The sequence below is a fragment of the Canis lupus genome, chromosome 35 (assembly GCF_048164855.1).
Source record: "Canis lupus baileyi chromosome 35, mCanLup2.hap1, whole genome shotgun sequence".
Lineage (NCBI taxonomy): Eukaryota > Metazoa > Chordata > Mammalia > Carnivora > Canidae > Canis > Canis lupus.
In genome coordinates, this window is record NC_132872.1 from 24,515,105 (window position 1) to 24,532,868 (window position 17,764).

The 17,764-nt window shown below is 36.6% G+C and overlaps 1 protein-coding gene across 3 annotated transcripts in view; it reads right to left on the reverse strand.

Moving 5' to 3' along the window:
• Positions 1 to 4,416: 4,416 nt before the first annotated feature.
• TBC1D23 (TBC1 domain family member 23) overlaps positions 4,417 to 17,764 on the reverse strand; it is a 56,576-nt gene continuing 43,228 nt past the window's right edge. For 2 of the 3 annotated variants that reach the window (XM_072812246.1, XM_072812245.1), the window contains exons 14-19: positions 16,650 to 16,789; positions 15,126 to 15,170; positions 11,238 to 11,326; positions 9,022 to 9,157; positions 6,909 to 7,103; positions 4,417 to 6,084 (exon numbers count right to left, since the gene is read on the reverse strand). In XM_072812246.1, the coding sequence (XP_072668347.1) occupies positions 6,003 to 6,084; positions 6,909 to 7,103; positions 9,022 to 9,157; positions 11,238 to 11,326; positions 15,126 to 15,170; positions 16,650 to 16,789 (687 nt within the window). In that variant the 3' untranslated portion in view covers positions 4,417 to 6,002. The remainder of the gene's footprint in view (positions 6,085 to 6,908; positions 7,104 to 9,021; positions 9,158 to 11,237; positions 11,327 to 15,125; positions 15,171 to 16,649; positions 16,790 to 17,764) is intronic. The other variant, XM_072812244.1, reaches the window with a different exon arrangement.

The window sequence follows — 17,764 nt, forward strand, 5'->3', positions numbered from 1 at the left end:
CCGCTGGCCCTGGCCCCGCCCCGTCGGCCCCGCCCCCTCTGCCCCTGGCCCCGCCCACCCCACTGTCCCTGGCCCCGCCCGCCCGTGGAGCGCGGCCTGCGCGGGGACCGGCTGCGGGCGGGGGCTCGGGCTCCGTGCGCCCAGGGCTGCGCGGCGGCCCCGCTCCCGAGGGTGAGCGTTAGGGGCTCCGGCCGCGGCGTCACGCGGAGGGGAAGGCGGGCACTTCATGCTCTTGTGCTCTTAACGGAAATACGCTAATACTGTTAGGACTTTTGCATTTACGTTTATTAGGGTGTCTTTTTGGGTTTTTTAAAGATAGATTTGATTTGAGAGCGAGCGCGTGGGGCCAGGTGGAGGGGCGGGCAGAGGCAGGAGAAGCCGGCTCCCCCTGAGCAGGATTCCAGGCCCTGAGATCCTGACCTGAGCCAGAGGCAGAGGCTTAACGGATCGAGCCACCCAGGCGCCCAGTATTGCTTTTGGATTTTTGTGTTTCGTGTATTTGTGCCTTTTTGTCAGGTTTGGGGATCAAAAATCATAAAACGGATAAAAGCTTGCTATCCTTTTTTTTTCTTCCTTGCCATTTTTTTTTTTTTTAATGCTCTGGAATAGTTTATCAAAGTGGATCTAGTTTTTAAAAGGATACCCTAAAGACATTTTTGGAATAAAGACATTTAAGTATGAACCAGATATTTGATGCTTTAATGAATTTGTGATTATGCCAATGTCTTTACTCTGAGAAGAAGCATGCTGAAGCATTTAGGGGTGAAGGTCAGAATGTCTGGCTTAAAAATGTAGATAAAAGGAAAATATGTGAATATAGAGCAAATGTGGCAGATTTATTATGTCTAAGAGAATATATAGCTATTCATAGTACTGTTTTAATACTTTTTATTTATTTTTATGTTTTAATACTTTATAAAAGTTTTAAACTCTAAAGCTTCAAATGATAAAATTTTCATAATAAAAAGCTGGGGGGAAATACCTAGCAATTATGGATTTTTTTTGAAGGTTTAGCAGATTAGCTGGACCTGGCTTTGTAGCAGGAAGATACTAACCTTTTAATTTCTGCTCTGCTTATTAGCTTATTAAGTCTTGAGTCAATATTGGCCACTTACAATCTGCAAAGTCACCCATTTCCTTTAGATTTGCAAGGTCACCGGCACGAAGTTTTATCTGACAGGGGTACCAAACATCGCTGGACCTGCTAGTAGAACACCCTGGGGGAGCTGCCCAGTAACTCCTACATCAGGCTGGAGGCTGAGTCATCAGCAATTTAAACTAAGACACAGCTCTGAGCATGGAGGACACCTTGCGAGGGGTCGGTGAAAGGCCCAGCCCAAGAAGGGCCTGGGAAACCGGGGAGCGAGCCACCCGAGGGGTGGGAGAACCAGGAGTGACAAACAAGGCCAGGAGTCTGTGGGCGCTGCGCTCCCCACATCATGTGCAGGGAAGGTAGTGCCTCGGCTTTTAGAGAAGGAACAGTAAGAAATATGAAAACTGGTTTTGAGCTTTCCTTTAGAACTTTCTGGGCATAATGGAAAAGCTAGTCGCTGGGTTCCAGTTCTGGCTCCGCCACCGATGCCATCAATGCGGAGGCAAATCACTTCCTTCTCAGGACCTTCCGTAACCTGTAGCACAAAAAGAACTCAGAGGTGGAGACAGGCTGGAGGACTCCCTGGCCGTCCTCCGTCGCCCCACTCCCCACCCTACAACCGCAGCAGCTGCGCCTCGGGTTCCTGCATTCCCTTTCCCCCGACCCTCGGCAAGGAACGAGACTACAACCACCACACTACATGGACCCCCGAAGCCCGGGGCAAAGCCCGGTGCCCGAGTGACCTCCCCTAGGCTGGGGACTGGTCAGGTTCTAGTTTTATTCGAGGTACTTTGCCAGCAACTCCGGTGGGTAAGTCATCCCTATTTCCGTGTCTAGACATCGGTTCAAATTCAACCAGCAGGGGATCCCCGGGTGGCTCAGGGGTTGAGCGCCTGCCTTCGGCCCACGGCCTGATCCTGGAGTCCCGGGATCGAGTCCCACGTCGGGCTCCCTGCATGAAGCCTGCTTCTCCCTCTGCCTGCGTCTCTGCCTCCCTCTCTCCCTATCTCTCATGAATAAACAAAAAATTAAAAAAAAAATTCAACCAGCCAAAATTAACTTTATCACCTCTGAAGGAGCTTCTCCCCCCCACCTTTGTTCTTCCATACAGGCACCACCATTTGTGCTGTTTCCCAGTTCTCCTGGTTCCCCACGCCCTCCCCTCAAAAACCGAATCACTTCTGTATTTTTCAAGTGTTTTATCCTGCACCTCTGGTAAGGACAAGGCCCTTCTGACTCTTCTAAGAGCCCCCGTTGGTTGCTGCCTCCTTTTCTATTCCTGAGACCACCATTCACAGCTAGACCTTCCTCACTTGAGGAACAAGAAGCAGTTGAGGGCAACTGCTTCAGGCAACCTAACTGGTCTCTTTTTCCTCAGCATCTTATCCTCCACCCAATCTTCATAGTATTAGGGAAGTTTGTCCGGGGGGGTGGGGACAGAAGTTCAATTTTGGGGGTGAGATAGATACACAAATGATTAACAGTTGTCAGAGATGGAGGGCTGAAAATCAGAACTGGAATCATCTCCACCATAAGAGCACGAATTCTAAGAGCAGACGAGATCTTAGGAGCATGTACGATACTACAAAAAAATAAAACATCATACTCAGGAATTATACTGGGTTTAGAGCTTTGCACAAATGTCTATCAAGTGATGAAGGGATAAGGGCTCCTAGGAGGCTCAGTCGGTTAAGCAGCTGCCTTCAGCTCAGGTCATGATCCCAGGGTCCTGGGATGGAACCTCGAGCCTCGTGTCAGGCTCTCTGCCCATTGGGGAGTCAGCTTCTCCCTCTCCTGTCCCTCCCTCCACCACTTGTGCTCACACTCTTTCAAATAAATAAAATCTTAAAAAAAAAAATAAGGTGAATGGATGAATGTGATATATCCATTCAGTGGCATATTCTACAGCCATAAAGAATGCAGTTCTGATACATGCTACAACACGGACGAAGCTTGAACATATTATGCTAAGTGAAAGAAGCTAGACACAATTTATTGTAGGATTCCCTTTATCATGAAATGTCCAGAATAGGCAAATCCATAGAGACAGAAAAGGAAGTTAGTGGCTGCCAAGGGCTAGAGAAAGGGAAAAGGAGAGTTACTGCTAATGGGTATGGATTTTTTTTTTTTTTAATTTGAGAGAGAGAGAGAGAGAGAGAATGCATGAAGGAGGACAAGAGAGGAGGACGGGGGCAGAGGCAGAGGGAGAGGGAGCAGCAGAATTCCTCCCTGACCCCAACAAGAAGAGAGCCAACTCGGGCTCCATCCCAGGACCCTGGGATCATGACCTGAGCCAAAGGCAGACACTTACCTGCTTAACTCACTGAGCCACCCTGGCACCCTGGGTATGGGTCTTTCTTGAGCAATGAAATATTCTGAAATTAAATACCAGTGATGGTGGTGCAAGTCTGTGAATATACTAAAAACCACTTGGTAGACCTTCCAAAAGGTGTAGATTATATTTCAATAAATTTTTTAATTCAAAATGTTAAGAGTAAAGTTGAAACATCAGTTTCATCACACATTCAACCTATGGAGTTGGGTTTTCCTTAAGACAAACTGTGAACTTTAAATAGACCCACCAATCTCTGGCTGGTTAGTGTAGTATGTTAGAGTACCATGCTAAATAGTTAAGATCCTGTGTGAAACACACTGGCAGCAAAAATGGCCGAGTAGGTAACAGTACAAATTTATCGCCCCTGCCAGAAAACGTGTTTCATCAGTGGTTGGCGATTAGCACCAAGTCTATGTAAGAGAATTGATTTTATACCTTAATAAGCAATAATTAATTCTCAGGGAGTAGGGAGGGAAGATACCTTCATTTTTCACTCAATTTCTTTCAGCCTTCATTTTCTAATCTTGGAAATACAGAAAATAGTAACAATCTCATAATGTTGCAAACTCTGCAATCCTTGAGCATAGGTAAGAGGCAGATATCCCACAGTGAATTCTAGTTCTGTTCTCTGTGGGCCAGTTAAGGAAGGATGAGCTACATAAGTGCCTAATACAATCAATAACATGTATTTTTGTTTAATATTTGTAACTAGTAACTGTGGTGTTAAGATGAGGATACTAAAGTACAGGGAAGTAGGTCAAGGTACGAATTTATTGCACCTGGATTTAATGTCATTAGTTTTAAACTAGCTCTTTTCTCCTCCCCATATAGATGAGCAGAAATAGGAATCCAATACTTTCAATCCTAAAAATTGAACATTAAATTCCACTAGAAAGATAGCCGTCCATTTTCTAACTTTGTGTTTTCTGCAGAGATTTACAAACAGGGGAGGAGGGGAGAAAGAACGAGAGCGTCATTAAGAACAAAGTTCTGAGCAAATTGTACTGGTTTATTTACAATTGTAATTTATAAACAGTAACACAAACATCTTTACATTAATATGAAAAAAGTCCCATGGCTGAAATGGGCAAAAAATGGGAGACTTCAGGGCATTTCTAAAGGGGGCGCCAAAGAATGGAAAAAAAAGGAAAATGCAATACAACCGTTGTGGGTAGAATTATAAATATCAAGTACTGCACTAGGTGCAATTTCATGCAAATGTCTTCAACCACTCAAGTAAACTTTTTATTTAGGTATTAGAATAAAATATCTTGAACTATGTTGCCTGTTATTCACTTGATTTCCATTAAGTAAATTAAAATACCTGGCTATAAATAGGGTACATCTAAATATTTCTATCAACCCCTTAGAGATAATCCATTACATTTTAGGACATGGCAGATTGTGAGGATTTGCTACTTCCCAAGAAGATTTTATAAGGAGTCATTCCATAGCCCCAAACATGTTCCTGGATTTCTCTCACCAAATGTGTCTAATATAGACCTTAAATAAATTAAATGGAGAAAGCTGCAAAATGAAGCAGATCACTTTTTAGTTTTGTCATGTTAAAAATGGTTTCAAACCACTGGAACTTTAGAGTAGACAAAAAAACCAAAGAAGAGAAAGAAATTTCAGAAACAGATGATAAAACAACTGTACTTTATACAGCTCTCTTATTATTTGGCTTTTATTTAAGTGGATATTAGTGTGGTCACAGACCATAATCTCAGTAAGGATAAATCAATGTGTATACAACACCAGTTCTGAAATATCCTAAATCAAATATTCCACTTATAATAAAGACCAATGACATTTTTACAGATATAATTCTGTCCCCAAAATGTTTATTTTAATCTTAATGTGCCTACCTACCTATTACACTTTTAATTGCTCCTTAGAAACCATTAGGATGAAGTTTAGTATGTGAAGCATCCAGTCTTCAAATCATTAGCTAATGGTGCAAAAAAAAAAAAAATGATTTAGAAACTGATGCTTCAACATTTCACTAGCTGGACATGTGTATTTCTGAATTGGCTGGAATCATCATCTACTTTCTTAAAAAGATTTCACATTTTTAAGAACAGAAACAAACTCTTAATCTATGTAATACTTTCGGTTTCTGATACTGCTCAGTGGATAAAACTAAATGTAGCAATTAAAGGGGTCTCTTCAACTAATTCTATTTCTAATTTTCAGTGAAGACATTGCAAGTATATATGTGTATGGGTGTTTTTAAATCTGAAAGTGATACATATTTTCTTTTAAAACACAGCTCTTCAAAACAGAACTGCATTCTGCACCCTTAGTTCATAAGGGCATAGGGTCATTTACTTCAAAGTCATCTAATAACTGACCTTTATAAATCATTTTACAAAACCGAAAATGCAAAAGAAAATTTAAGAAAAATTTTAACTGTCCAGAAATTGATTATAATAATTTACACATTTTTAGACCTGCAATTCAAGCACCCCCATGAGCAAATTAAAGGTCTTCAGTTAGTATTCAATCAGCAAAATATGTCCATGTTTCTTCTCTTGGTTGCCTTAATTTCTTTTGAAATAATTCTCTTTTATATTAACTTTCCAAAGCATCCAAAACTTTCATGATCTGTTGTTTTATGGCTTTGGTAGCATCTCCTGCATTTGGAATCAAATACCTGGGGGGTGGGGGAGATATATAGATACATATTAATATAAATTGCTTTCAAAAAATAAAAAATAAATTTAAAAAATAATACAAATTGCTTTCACTTCAGGATTCCGCTTAGATGTCACTTCCAATGGGCTGCTTCCCCTAACCTACAAAGCCAGCAGACACATCCTCATATTGACTCCCCATAACTTATTTTGAAAGAAAGAAAATCTAAATATAAAAGTAAGGTGGTTTTTCTTACAGTGTACAGCCAGGTGGAATGAATCACAGATCAGGAGTCAGGAGGACCATATTTGGTCCTATCACAAGCTAGGTGTGAAGATCTGGAAGTCATTCAACTCCTCTGGGCTTTACATTTTTATAGGACTATAAAGATGGTTTAGTTTTGAGATCAATGTGGTCGCATGGTCCTTGGTGCCAGTCCATGAACTGTTTGTCACTGGTCCACAATAAGATGAGGAGGAGCTTGTACCAGATCATAAGTTAAATATACCACTCAGCACACTGCTTAATTCACACTTTTCCAAAGCAAGAATTTTTTTGATGAATGACTTATATTCTGAGACAAGCTCTTATTTGATTGCAAACCAGCATTTAGTGCAGCAATGGTACAGATTACTTAAGGACCCTTCTGTCCAAAAGCTTATGAAATTAGCTATGGCACTCACTGGAACCATGTGCTAATCAGCCACATATGACTAAGGATATAGCAGAAAAAGATCAGCAAAGAATGCTAACAAAAGTGGCTGACATATCCTATTCCACCATCTATTCCTAGTGATGAATTAATTCAATAATTCAGATAATATCATTCTAAGAAAATCTTACCTTTCGATTGCCAAGATTTCTATTCCTGAAGCGTTGCTGTTTCCATACTTGAAGGTAATTAGCTCAGGATGTTTTTTTTTAGATGTAATTTTAACTACAGAATTTAGTGCTTGTCGAGACTGTATATAAGCCAATCCTTTCCGTGAAAGAATCTCCCTTAAACAGTACATGTGTGTTGCAGTAACCAACAGATGACTTGAGAGGGAAAAAAAGGAAAAAAAAAAACATTAAAAAAAACAAAAAGAATTTTAAAGAAATGCCGTGCAAAAAAGCAGTTACTTCAACAATAAAAGATATTCAACTCCAGATAAAATTACCTACTTTTGACTAAAGAATACAAAGGATCACACCTAAAAACAAAAAAGCTACCCAGTAGTAGTTTTTAATTTCCTTTTAGTTGTATGCAAAATTAACATTTTATTAACAGAAAATGTTGTAACTGTTTAAGAGCAAATTTAATATTTTATATAATAAAAAGTACAATACAATTAGAAATCATTAGCATAATATTTTTAGAAACTATTCTATCTGGTATATGGAATATAGTACTTTTCAAACTTTTGCAGTTATTGTCTATATTCATAAACTATTTTCATTCTCATTATACCACAGTGTATACTTTTTTTTTTTAAGATTTTATTTATTTATTCATGAGAGACACAGAGAGAGAGAGAGAGGCAGAGACACAGGCAGAGGGAGAAGCAGGCTCCACGCAGGGAGCCTGACATGGGACTCGATCCCGGGTCTCCAGGATCACACCCTGGGCTGCAGGTGGCGCTAAACCGCTGCGTCACCAGGGCTGTCCCACGGTGTATACTGAAGACCACTTAGCAATAGTTGGGCTGCCTCACATATTTTATAATATTCTGTAACTGGACCTTGATCGTAGAATGGACAAAGAATTATTAACACACCCCCTTCCTTGTGTCTCAGCTCACTTAATACAGTGATATACTATACACTTTTATGTAATTCAGTAAAACTAATACCAGACAAGTCCAGAATGCAGGACATTCTGCAGATTAAACGGCCTAGCCTTGGAGGATTCATTCACCATGTAGAAAAAGGGTAGGAGGAGGTGGTAAGGACAGTAGTACTCTTGTATACGGGGGTAAGACTAAAGAGATTAACAGGCAAATGCAATGTGTGAACCATGACCAAATCCTGAATCACGAAATAAAAAAGAGACTATAAAAGATACTTTGGGGCACTATGAAAAATATGAGAGTGAACTGTATGTTAAATGATGTTCAATTTATGGTTTTTAAAGAGTGATAATGCTGAAGTTGTGTAAGAGAATGCTCTGTTCTTGGGTGATTTATGCTGAAGGATTTAGAGATAAAGTGTCCATCGTAGCTGTAAGATTCCCTAAATGGCTTAACAAAAGAGAATTGTGTATGTATATGTATCTATATGTAGATACATAACTGGATGGAGTAGTGCAAAAAGAAGTTAAAATCTGGTGAACCTGAAAGAGGCTTATAAAGATGTCCAATGTCTTGTTAACATTCAACACTTCAACACTTGGTTAAATTTTTCAAGATAAAAAATTACATAAGAAATATTTTTAAAAATCAAGATATATAGGGTAGCCTGGGTGGCTCAGCTGATTAAGCATCTGCTTTCGGCTCAGGTCATGATCCCAGAGTCCCGGGATCGAGCCCAAATTGGGACCCTGCTCAGTGGGGAGCATGCTTTTCCTTCTCCCTCTGTCTCTGCCCCTGCTTGTGCTCTCTCTCTCTAGCTCTCTCTCAAATAAATAAAACCTTAAAATAAATAAAAATCAAGACCGAATACAAGCTGACAAAGCAAAATTATATCTTATTGTACTGAATAAAGAAAATTTCTTCTGCAGTTCAGTTTTTATTAACTTCCCTTAATTTAATTTTACTTCTGAAGAAGGCATTTTATTTTATTTTAGGATTTTATTATGTATTTATTCATGAGAGACCCAGAGAGAGGCAGAGGCAGAGGCAGAGGGAAAAGCAGGCTCCTCACAGGGAGCCCGATACGGGACTCGATCCCAGAACCCTGGGATCACACCCTGACTGAAGGCAGACACTGAACCACTGAGCCACCCAGGCGTCCCTGAAGAAGGCATTTTAAAAAGTACCTAGGAAACATGTGTCCACTTTCTTTAACTTCTTTACAAGGAAAATGATGCTTGACATCTGGCTTGTTTATCCAAGTCTGGATGTTTACAACCTCTTTTCTGTCATCATCGGACATTGAAGAGCTGTCAATTTCATCTATGAAGAAGTATTAAAAGTGGGAATTACCAACTTTAAAAATGAGACATTTTTTAACAGCTTGAAAAAATTTTTTTCAATATTTTAATCATATGGTTTGAAAAACAAAACACTTCTAATCCTGTTGCTATATTTCCTTATGCCACTGGCATAATACAGAATTATTATTATGAAACATTAGACTACATGGTAAGAAAATCAGGTGAAAATACTGAAAATACACTTTTAACTACACTTCAATAAAAAATAATGTAAATACATTTTTAAAAGACTGAGGAATTTCAACTTTTTTGTTTTATGTTACATGACTCTATGTCTAGACTATAGAGCGATGGTTGAACTGTCCAATAATAAACACCTTGAGGGCAAAGATGGCAGGGTTCTTGTTTTGCTGGATTTTGATTTTAAGAAAAAAACAAAAAACTCTGTCCTGCGATAAATAAGTAAAATTATCTTTAGTGTTTTGGTTTTTTTTTTTCGAGTGAACTAACTCTAAGACATTCTAATTTTTTCTAACTTAAGTAAGGGGAATTACAGTTCTTAGGGTTAATAATTACACATTATTTTTAAGAAATACTTCAAAATATAGAGAGACATAATTTAAAAAAATGAAACATCACATAGCTATACTTTCAGCTTAAATAAAAAGTGAAACTCTTGTGTATCTCTCCCCAATCACATTCTGCTTCCTTGTCCACTAAGACAGTGACTGACTGTTATCAGTTCCACCCTTTAATCATACATGAATATCCCTAAAAAATATACAGTAGTGTTTTTTTGCATTATAAGTAACATTTATATAAACAGTAGGCCATTCAATTGTATTCGTCCACACTGCTTCTTCACTCTCAACATTGTAAAATTTATCCATGTTGATACACACAGCTCTAGTTTTCTCATTTTCATTACTGTGCAATTTTCCATAATATAAATACATGTGTAAATATATGACACATTTGAAAATATACCATAATTTTTTCATCCATATGCCTCTCAGAGGAATGAAAACAGTTGAAATGAAAACTGTCATTGAAAGAAGTTGAAATACTCAGGGAGAGCTAGAGACTGATAACAGGAAGATAGCACAAAGTGAGTGAGGAAAGGACAAAAAGAAACAATTAGAAATAGCATACAGAAAATCTCATTTACCTAAATTTAAGATTTGGGAAGGTGATTTTGTAATATTTGTTAAAATGTCAAAAGTAGTTCCCTATAATCTAACAATCTTATTGCTAAGAAAATACCCTCTGTACACTTAACAAAAGTTCATATAGACAAATGTATAAAAATATCTACTGTCATTTGAAACAACAACAACAAAAAAAACTGGAAAACTACCGGTATGAATTGTGAGAAGACTGATTACATAAATAGAGAATAAAGGTGGAATATGGGCTGAGATGGAAAAAATGCAACATATATTACTAAATAGAAAAAGCAAGGTGAAATTTGGTTGTTTTTTTCCTTCTTATTTTGTACATTTATTTTTCCTAACCCAATACACACACTAATATTAATTATAATTACTAAGCCAAGGTAATCTTGGCATCAGGAACTAAAATAATAAATTATTTTAAAATTATTTTTAAAACTAAAGACCACCACAGAGAATGACAAATTTCCCTAGCACAATATCCCCATCTTGTGGCCCTTTAGGATATTGCCTCCAAAAAGGCTCTAGATGTCTCAACTTTGGAATGCCCTGAACTTTATTTAGTACCACAAATCTCAATCTCCTAGGTGGGTGGATCAAGGGGATTTAAATAAAATCCTACGGACTTAAATACTATTTCAACACTCATAATTCCCAAGTCATCACCAGTTTACTAGATCTCTCTTTGGCTAAAGACTCCTATAATCAACTGCCTACTCAGCATTTCTCCTTGAATTCTAATAGGCCTAACTTAAGATGTCTAAAACCAAACTCTTAGTAGAAAAACCACAGACTCTCCAAAATACAGGATCTCACTGTGTCTTTTTTTTTTTTTTTTTCTTTTAAAGCCGTTGTTTGGCTAGTCTCAGAATGCTCTCTCCAAGGACTCCCATGGAAAGCATCTGCAGATAAGTGTTACTACTACACCTGTGTCGTATTCTTCTTCATCCCCAATGCTGAAAACAGGCTTTACACCACGGTAAGGCTTGCCCACTCTGTCACTGCTGCTCACATGCCTATATTCAAAGAATTTCAGAGGGAGAAATCATCCGTAAGAAGTTACCAAAGATTTTCACCAAGTATGTGAATATTTAAATAAAATGTACACATGCTTTGTCCCTAGCTCCCATATACCACCCAGGTTTAGAATAGTTATGTTAGGGAAACTGTAACAAGATATGGAAATTATGTTAGCAAAAGTGGCATTATGTCTTGATAGGCTGAATGCTTTCAATCTATAAAACTTTTTAAAAAAATTTAATATTTATATTAAAACAAGTGCTTAGATCTGCACAGCCTTAGGGAAGTCATTTAACCTCTCTGTGATTCTGTTTTCATATCTGTAAGAGAGTAGTAACAGCAGTTACTGTGAGAAGTAAATCAGTTAATACTTTGTAAAGCTGTTAGGACAAAGCCTGGCATATAGCAAGTGCTATGCACATGTCTATTAGAGAAAATAGATTATGGAACCAAAGATTCATATTCCAGAAGAAGTGTTAAGACTTTCTCACATGGGGGATCCCTGGGTGGCGCAGCGGTTTGGCGCCTGCCTTTGGCCCAGGGCGCGATCCTGGAGACCTGGGATCGAATCCCACATCGGGCTCCAGGTGCATGGAGCCTGCTTCTCCCTCTGCCTGTGTCTCTGCCTCTCTCTCTCTCTCTCTCTCTGTGTGTGACTATCATAAATAAATAAAAATTAAAAAAAAAAAAACTAAAATCTTTAAAAAAAAAAAAAAAAAGACTTTCTCACATGGGAGCAAATACCTTAAAGTTTTTCCTCCCATTTTTTAAATCATAGTTTCAATTGTACAACATTGTAATTCAACAATTCTATATTTACCCAATGCTCACCACATTATAATCTTTTTTTATTATATTACTTTTGTTTTAATAGAAACATGTTACTTTTACATAAATGTAAATAAACCATGAAAATTAATCTGCCTTCTTTTTTAAGTGGCAGAAGCATAAACAACATGTAAACTCAAACTTGATTAGTTCTACAGGAAGTATGATCTCTTTTTAATATAAAAATTTCTACCTCAGTACTTTTTAGGTAATCTCAAACAAACCAAGAAGAAAGTTAAAGCGTTTCAACAAAATATATGTTTCTGGGGAAAAAGCATTGGAGTATTTGTAAGATAAATGCTCCATCAAGATTATCTACAATGATGAAAAACTGGCTTTTTGGGGTCATGTATCAAGAGATAGTTCCATATGGAAGAATTCAGATTACATGTCTTTACTTAATCTTAGAATTCAATTTTTCCAGAATAGAGATCAAGCCTGTATTTTAAATAAGTTCTTAATATCTCAATAAAAATCTTATAACCCAATTTTGTTGAAATAGACTTAAATCTTTACATCTCCCAAAACAACATTTCTCAACAGAAAACTCACAAGAAAAATCAATTGAGAGCTAAGTGGATAACACTCTTTGGAATTATAAATTAATCAAACACAGTATATAGCTTAAGTTAAAACATATCTAATATAAAATTATCCAGTAAATTATCAAACTATGCTTATTAGAGAAAATGAAGTAATTCAAACACTGAAACTCAGATTGAGCTTTCTTATAAAAGGCAAAGATAATAGAGCTTTGTCTAAAAATACTTTAGTGTCATCTAGATTATAAAATTGTATAAGATTGATATTGGTTCTCTCCTGACATTTAAGTATAATTAAATGGACCTAACACAGAAACAAAGATGTTCAATAAATGCTTGAACCAGAATGCAAGTATAAATAAAGCAAAAATTTTCAAAAACAGGGGCTGGTGGTACCTGGCTGGCTCAGTTGGTAAAGCATGTGACTGGATCTCAGGGTTGTGAGGTTAAGCCCTATATTTGGCTTAAGCCCTATGTGAGTTTAAGCCCTAGTGATCAATCCATTCATTATTGATCTAGATTTATAACGCAGTGCAGTTTTTATAAACAAGATTTCTAAAGAGTACTGAAATAGTTTTTAAAAGACTGTCTAAAAATTAATGAAATTCAATGGCTGGACTCTTTGTAAAAAGCAGTGTACCATATATATATTTTTTTTTACCTGAAGTAATAACAGTAAATACACTTTTAGCTGAAGTAGTTAACAGAAACATCTATAACATAGTTTGACCAGGTTTTAATTTATTTACTATGCTCAGAAAGCCGATTCTTTTGAACTTTTCACTAAATTCTATTTTTGAAATAGATATATTTGCCTGTAGACCAGAGAAGATAATTTAAATTTTTAAAAACTTAAGAATTTGGGAGAAAACTTGGGAGTTAAAATTAGACTAATTCAACAGTTCTATAACAAGAGAAAGTAGAAAGAGGATTCACAAATAGATTATAATTTTATTTTTTTTATTTTTTTAAAGTTTATTTATTTATTTATTTATTTATTTATTTATTTATGACATAGAGAGAGAGAGAGAGAGAGAGAGAGAGAGAGAGAGGCAGAGACACAGGAGGATGGAGAAGCAGGCTCCATGCTGGGAGCGTGACGTGGGACTTGATCCCGGGACTCCAGAATTGCACCCTGGGCCAAAGGCAGGCGCTAAACCGCTGAGCCACCCAGGGATTCCCCAGATTATAATTTTAAAAGAAGTAATTGTCTTTAAAATAATCTCCAATAAATTATAATAGAAGCTCTGTAATTGGCATTGTGCAGGAACAGTCACAGTAAATAAAAATTCTTACCAGTAAGTTAAGAGTAAACTACTGCCTTTAAAAATGCTGCTTTTAAGTAACTGAAAATATTGACCAAAAAAAAAAAAAAAAAAAAAAAAAAAGGCCAACTCCATTATTTCAAAGCTTAACTTGTATTTAAAATGCAACTAAAGGGGCACATGAGTGGCTCCGTCACTTGGATGGCAGATTCTTGATTTCCATTCAGGACGTGGTCTCAGGGTCCTGGGATAGAGCCCTCGGTCAGGGTCTGCACTCACTGAGAAGTCTGCCTCTAGATTCTCTTTCTCCCTCTCCCTTTTCCTCCCACTTGCACACTCTCTCCAAAATAAATAAATCTTAAAATAAAACTAGAATTTATTTTAAAATGTCCATAGATATTGTTGTAACTGATATAAAGCCATACAAAAGTATCAAGTTAGTAAAGTTCTTCTGTGCATCCTAATCAAAGATCCAGTAGATTTTTAAACTTTAGACTTACAGAATCTAATGACAAGTACCTCATCTTATTGGGGCAGAGAAGAGATGGATTATACATTAACATGTCTACAATGACCTAATTTCTGTGATAGAAAACCAAAGAACTGTGGTTCTCTGGGACTGATTTATATGTTTGTTCACCAACCTAAATACATACATCTAATTAAGAAAAAAAAATTTTTTTTAAAGATTATAAAGTGACATAGCATACTTGAATTAACAATTTTGAACTATGACCTATGCCTTATCTCAGGTGCTCTGATATTCTCTATTGTTAGGGCAGAAGATAGAAGCAAATGATCTCCAAAGCTACCACCCTGCCAACTCTGAGACTAAGTATTTTCTTTGTTTCAAACACCCTTCTTTCTTTCAGAATAAAAACTTCAGGTTTTATGAAGTTCTTGAATTTGAATATACTTGATTTTCATCTGAGGAAGGGGAGATATAAAGAAGCATGCAAGGAAAAAAATTAAAATGATCAAGCAAAAAACAAATGCAGCTCAATCAATATCACACACTCTTAAAAAGCAGAATAAGAGAAGTTTAGCATTTGAAACAGCTGGATGAAATTTTAGCCAAGACACTGTGAGGCTTATAGACAGCATGAGGCATGCTAAAAGGAGAGGATGGTCCCAGAAAGCTGCTCTACTCATTGGCTTACCGCTCTGTACATGCTCTGTCTGGCCAAGGAAGATTGAAAGACATTCTATAGCAAATTGAGGCAGAGGACAGAACAAAATGATTATTAAAAACACAGTAGCCTTAAAACAAAAATATAGTATGATCACTTTTTCTAACCCTGAGTGTACATTATAAAGAAAATGTTTTGATCATCCCAAGTACAAAGAAAAATGAAAACCTAGTTTCAACAGATTTTTTAAAGACAAGTCTTTTTAAGTCACAGTTATCACTAGTTCATTTCAAAATGAAATATTAAATGTTCATGCCACAAAATACAACAGTATTCTAGTGCAGAATGCATTAACTTAAAAGTAAAAGTTACAGGTTTTTGAGAACAGACATAATTTTAATGAGCAAAAAAAGTCTCTTGGGTTTGGTAAAACACTTTAATACTATTATTTATCAGTTAACCATTTTAGATGGGCATAATTTTTTTTGTGATTTCTGAAAATAACCTATTCTCTTCTTTTCTATTTACTAAACAAGGGAAAAAAAAATTCTTGTATGCATGTGTGCTACAATTAAAAAGTGATAAATAATAAATTCCTGACATTCAATTCTTAAGTTCAAATTTAAAAAGTTTAAATAACTTTCCTAGCATATTGCAAGGAAGACATGAAAGTGAAGTGAAAATAATATAGTGCACTTTAAAATCAGGCTTGCTTAGCAACAAATTCTGTGTTGGAATTATTAGGATAGTTTTGAAGTGCAGGAACAAGAAAGATCAACTATACTATGTGGAGGAAAAAACATTATGGACACTAAAGTTCCAGTAAGAAACATTATAACAGACATTCATAAACTTTATCATTTGTTAGCTATGTCCTTCATTTGTAATTCATGGGAAAACAGGGGTCATTTATATTCTGTGTACACAATTCTATGAAGATCTAAACTCTTAAAAAAAAAAAAAAAGATCTAAACTCTTAAACTTAAGAAAATGGGTTTCTGGGGTGGCTGATGGGCTCAGTGGGTGGAGCATCCAATTCTTGATCTTGGGGTTGTTGAGTGTGAGCCCTGTTTTGGGTATAGAGATTACAGAAAAAAATAAATTCATTTTAAAAAAAGAAAGAAAATGGGTTTTTGCCTTATTTAGCATGAATGAATTTTCAAGGTTATAAATTCCTACAGAAGAGAAGGAGGTTCCTGCTTTGAGATTACTGCATTTAGTAAATGGTTTCATCCATTTGACATGTGGGAAACAGTCACCGTATGAAGTGTAATACATATAATGGCATCTTAATATTTTTTTAATGAACAGCATAAAGGGGCAGTATTACTATCTGAGTTTTATTCTGAGCAGCAGGAGAAGAGAGAAATATTTACAGTCAAATTTTTATGGCAATAAAGGACATCTCTGCAATTATAATGAATACTGAAATTATCTAATTAAAAATGTACTTTATGATTCTTCTAGAATACATTCAATTCAACTAGTTAGCATTTACTCTAAGACATTTTTTTTAGTTACCCATCATAAACTCATACCATATAAGCAACTCACCGGTCCACAGGAGTTGATGTATTCTCAATAAAACTGATAACTTTTTCCCTGACATTAACGGATTTCGTCTTCAAAGCAACAGTCATTTTATTTACTAGCGATTTCATTCCTCTATCATTTGAGCCATTAGAAGATTCACCCTGAAAAAAAAAAAAAAAAAAAAAGAACTTACAGATGAACTAACTGCTCTCCTAATGATTAGCAGAGACACTACTGCTAAAAGTTATCTAGATGTTACTGAATTGTGTCCATATGTTAAAGTTCAATCTCCTAGGAACAAAACAGAAAATGAGTATGCAGAGATAGGGCCTATAAAGAGTAAATAAGGTTAAATGAGGTCATACAGGTGAGCCTTCATCCAATATGACTGGTGTCCTTTTAGGAAGAGGGAGAGACATCAGGGATGCACATACTTAGAAAAAAGGCCATATGTGTCCAGACAGATAAGAAGTCAGTCATCTCTAAAGCCAAAGAGAGACCTGAGGAGAGATCAAACTTGCCAACCCTTTGATCCCAGACCTGCAGCCTCCAGAACTGTAAGAAATAAACTTCAGTTGTTTAAGCCAACTACTTGGTTGTCTTTTGTTACAGTCACCCTAACAAAGTGATATACTAGGTAAAATCATTTGAGATGGGAATTAGAATTGAAAAATGAGGATATATGTTGCACATATAAATATGGAGTCTGAAACTACCTTCCTTATTCAATAAGAAATAGTTATTGACCTTAACTTCAATTATTCCATAAAAACAAGCAAAAGTATAATCAGATTATCATTCATGTAGCTAAATTTTTAAACATTTATTCCTTGTAAATTTTTAAATATTTTCATGTAGGACTTTACTTTTTTAAGAAAAATTAACTTTATGTACCTAATGTAATAGGTATAAAATTCTTTTTTCTTAAGATTTAATTTATTTGAGAGAGAGAGAGCACTGAGCAGGGAGCCTGATGCAAGTCAGAGCTCCATCCCAGGACCCTGGGATCATAACCTGACCCAACAGCAGACATTTAACTGACTGAGCCACCCAGGCGCCTCATGAGTAAAATTCTTAAACTATTTCATGGAATTGGGGACACCTGGGTGGCTCAGCGGTCGAGCGTCTGCCTTTGG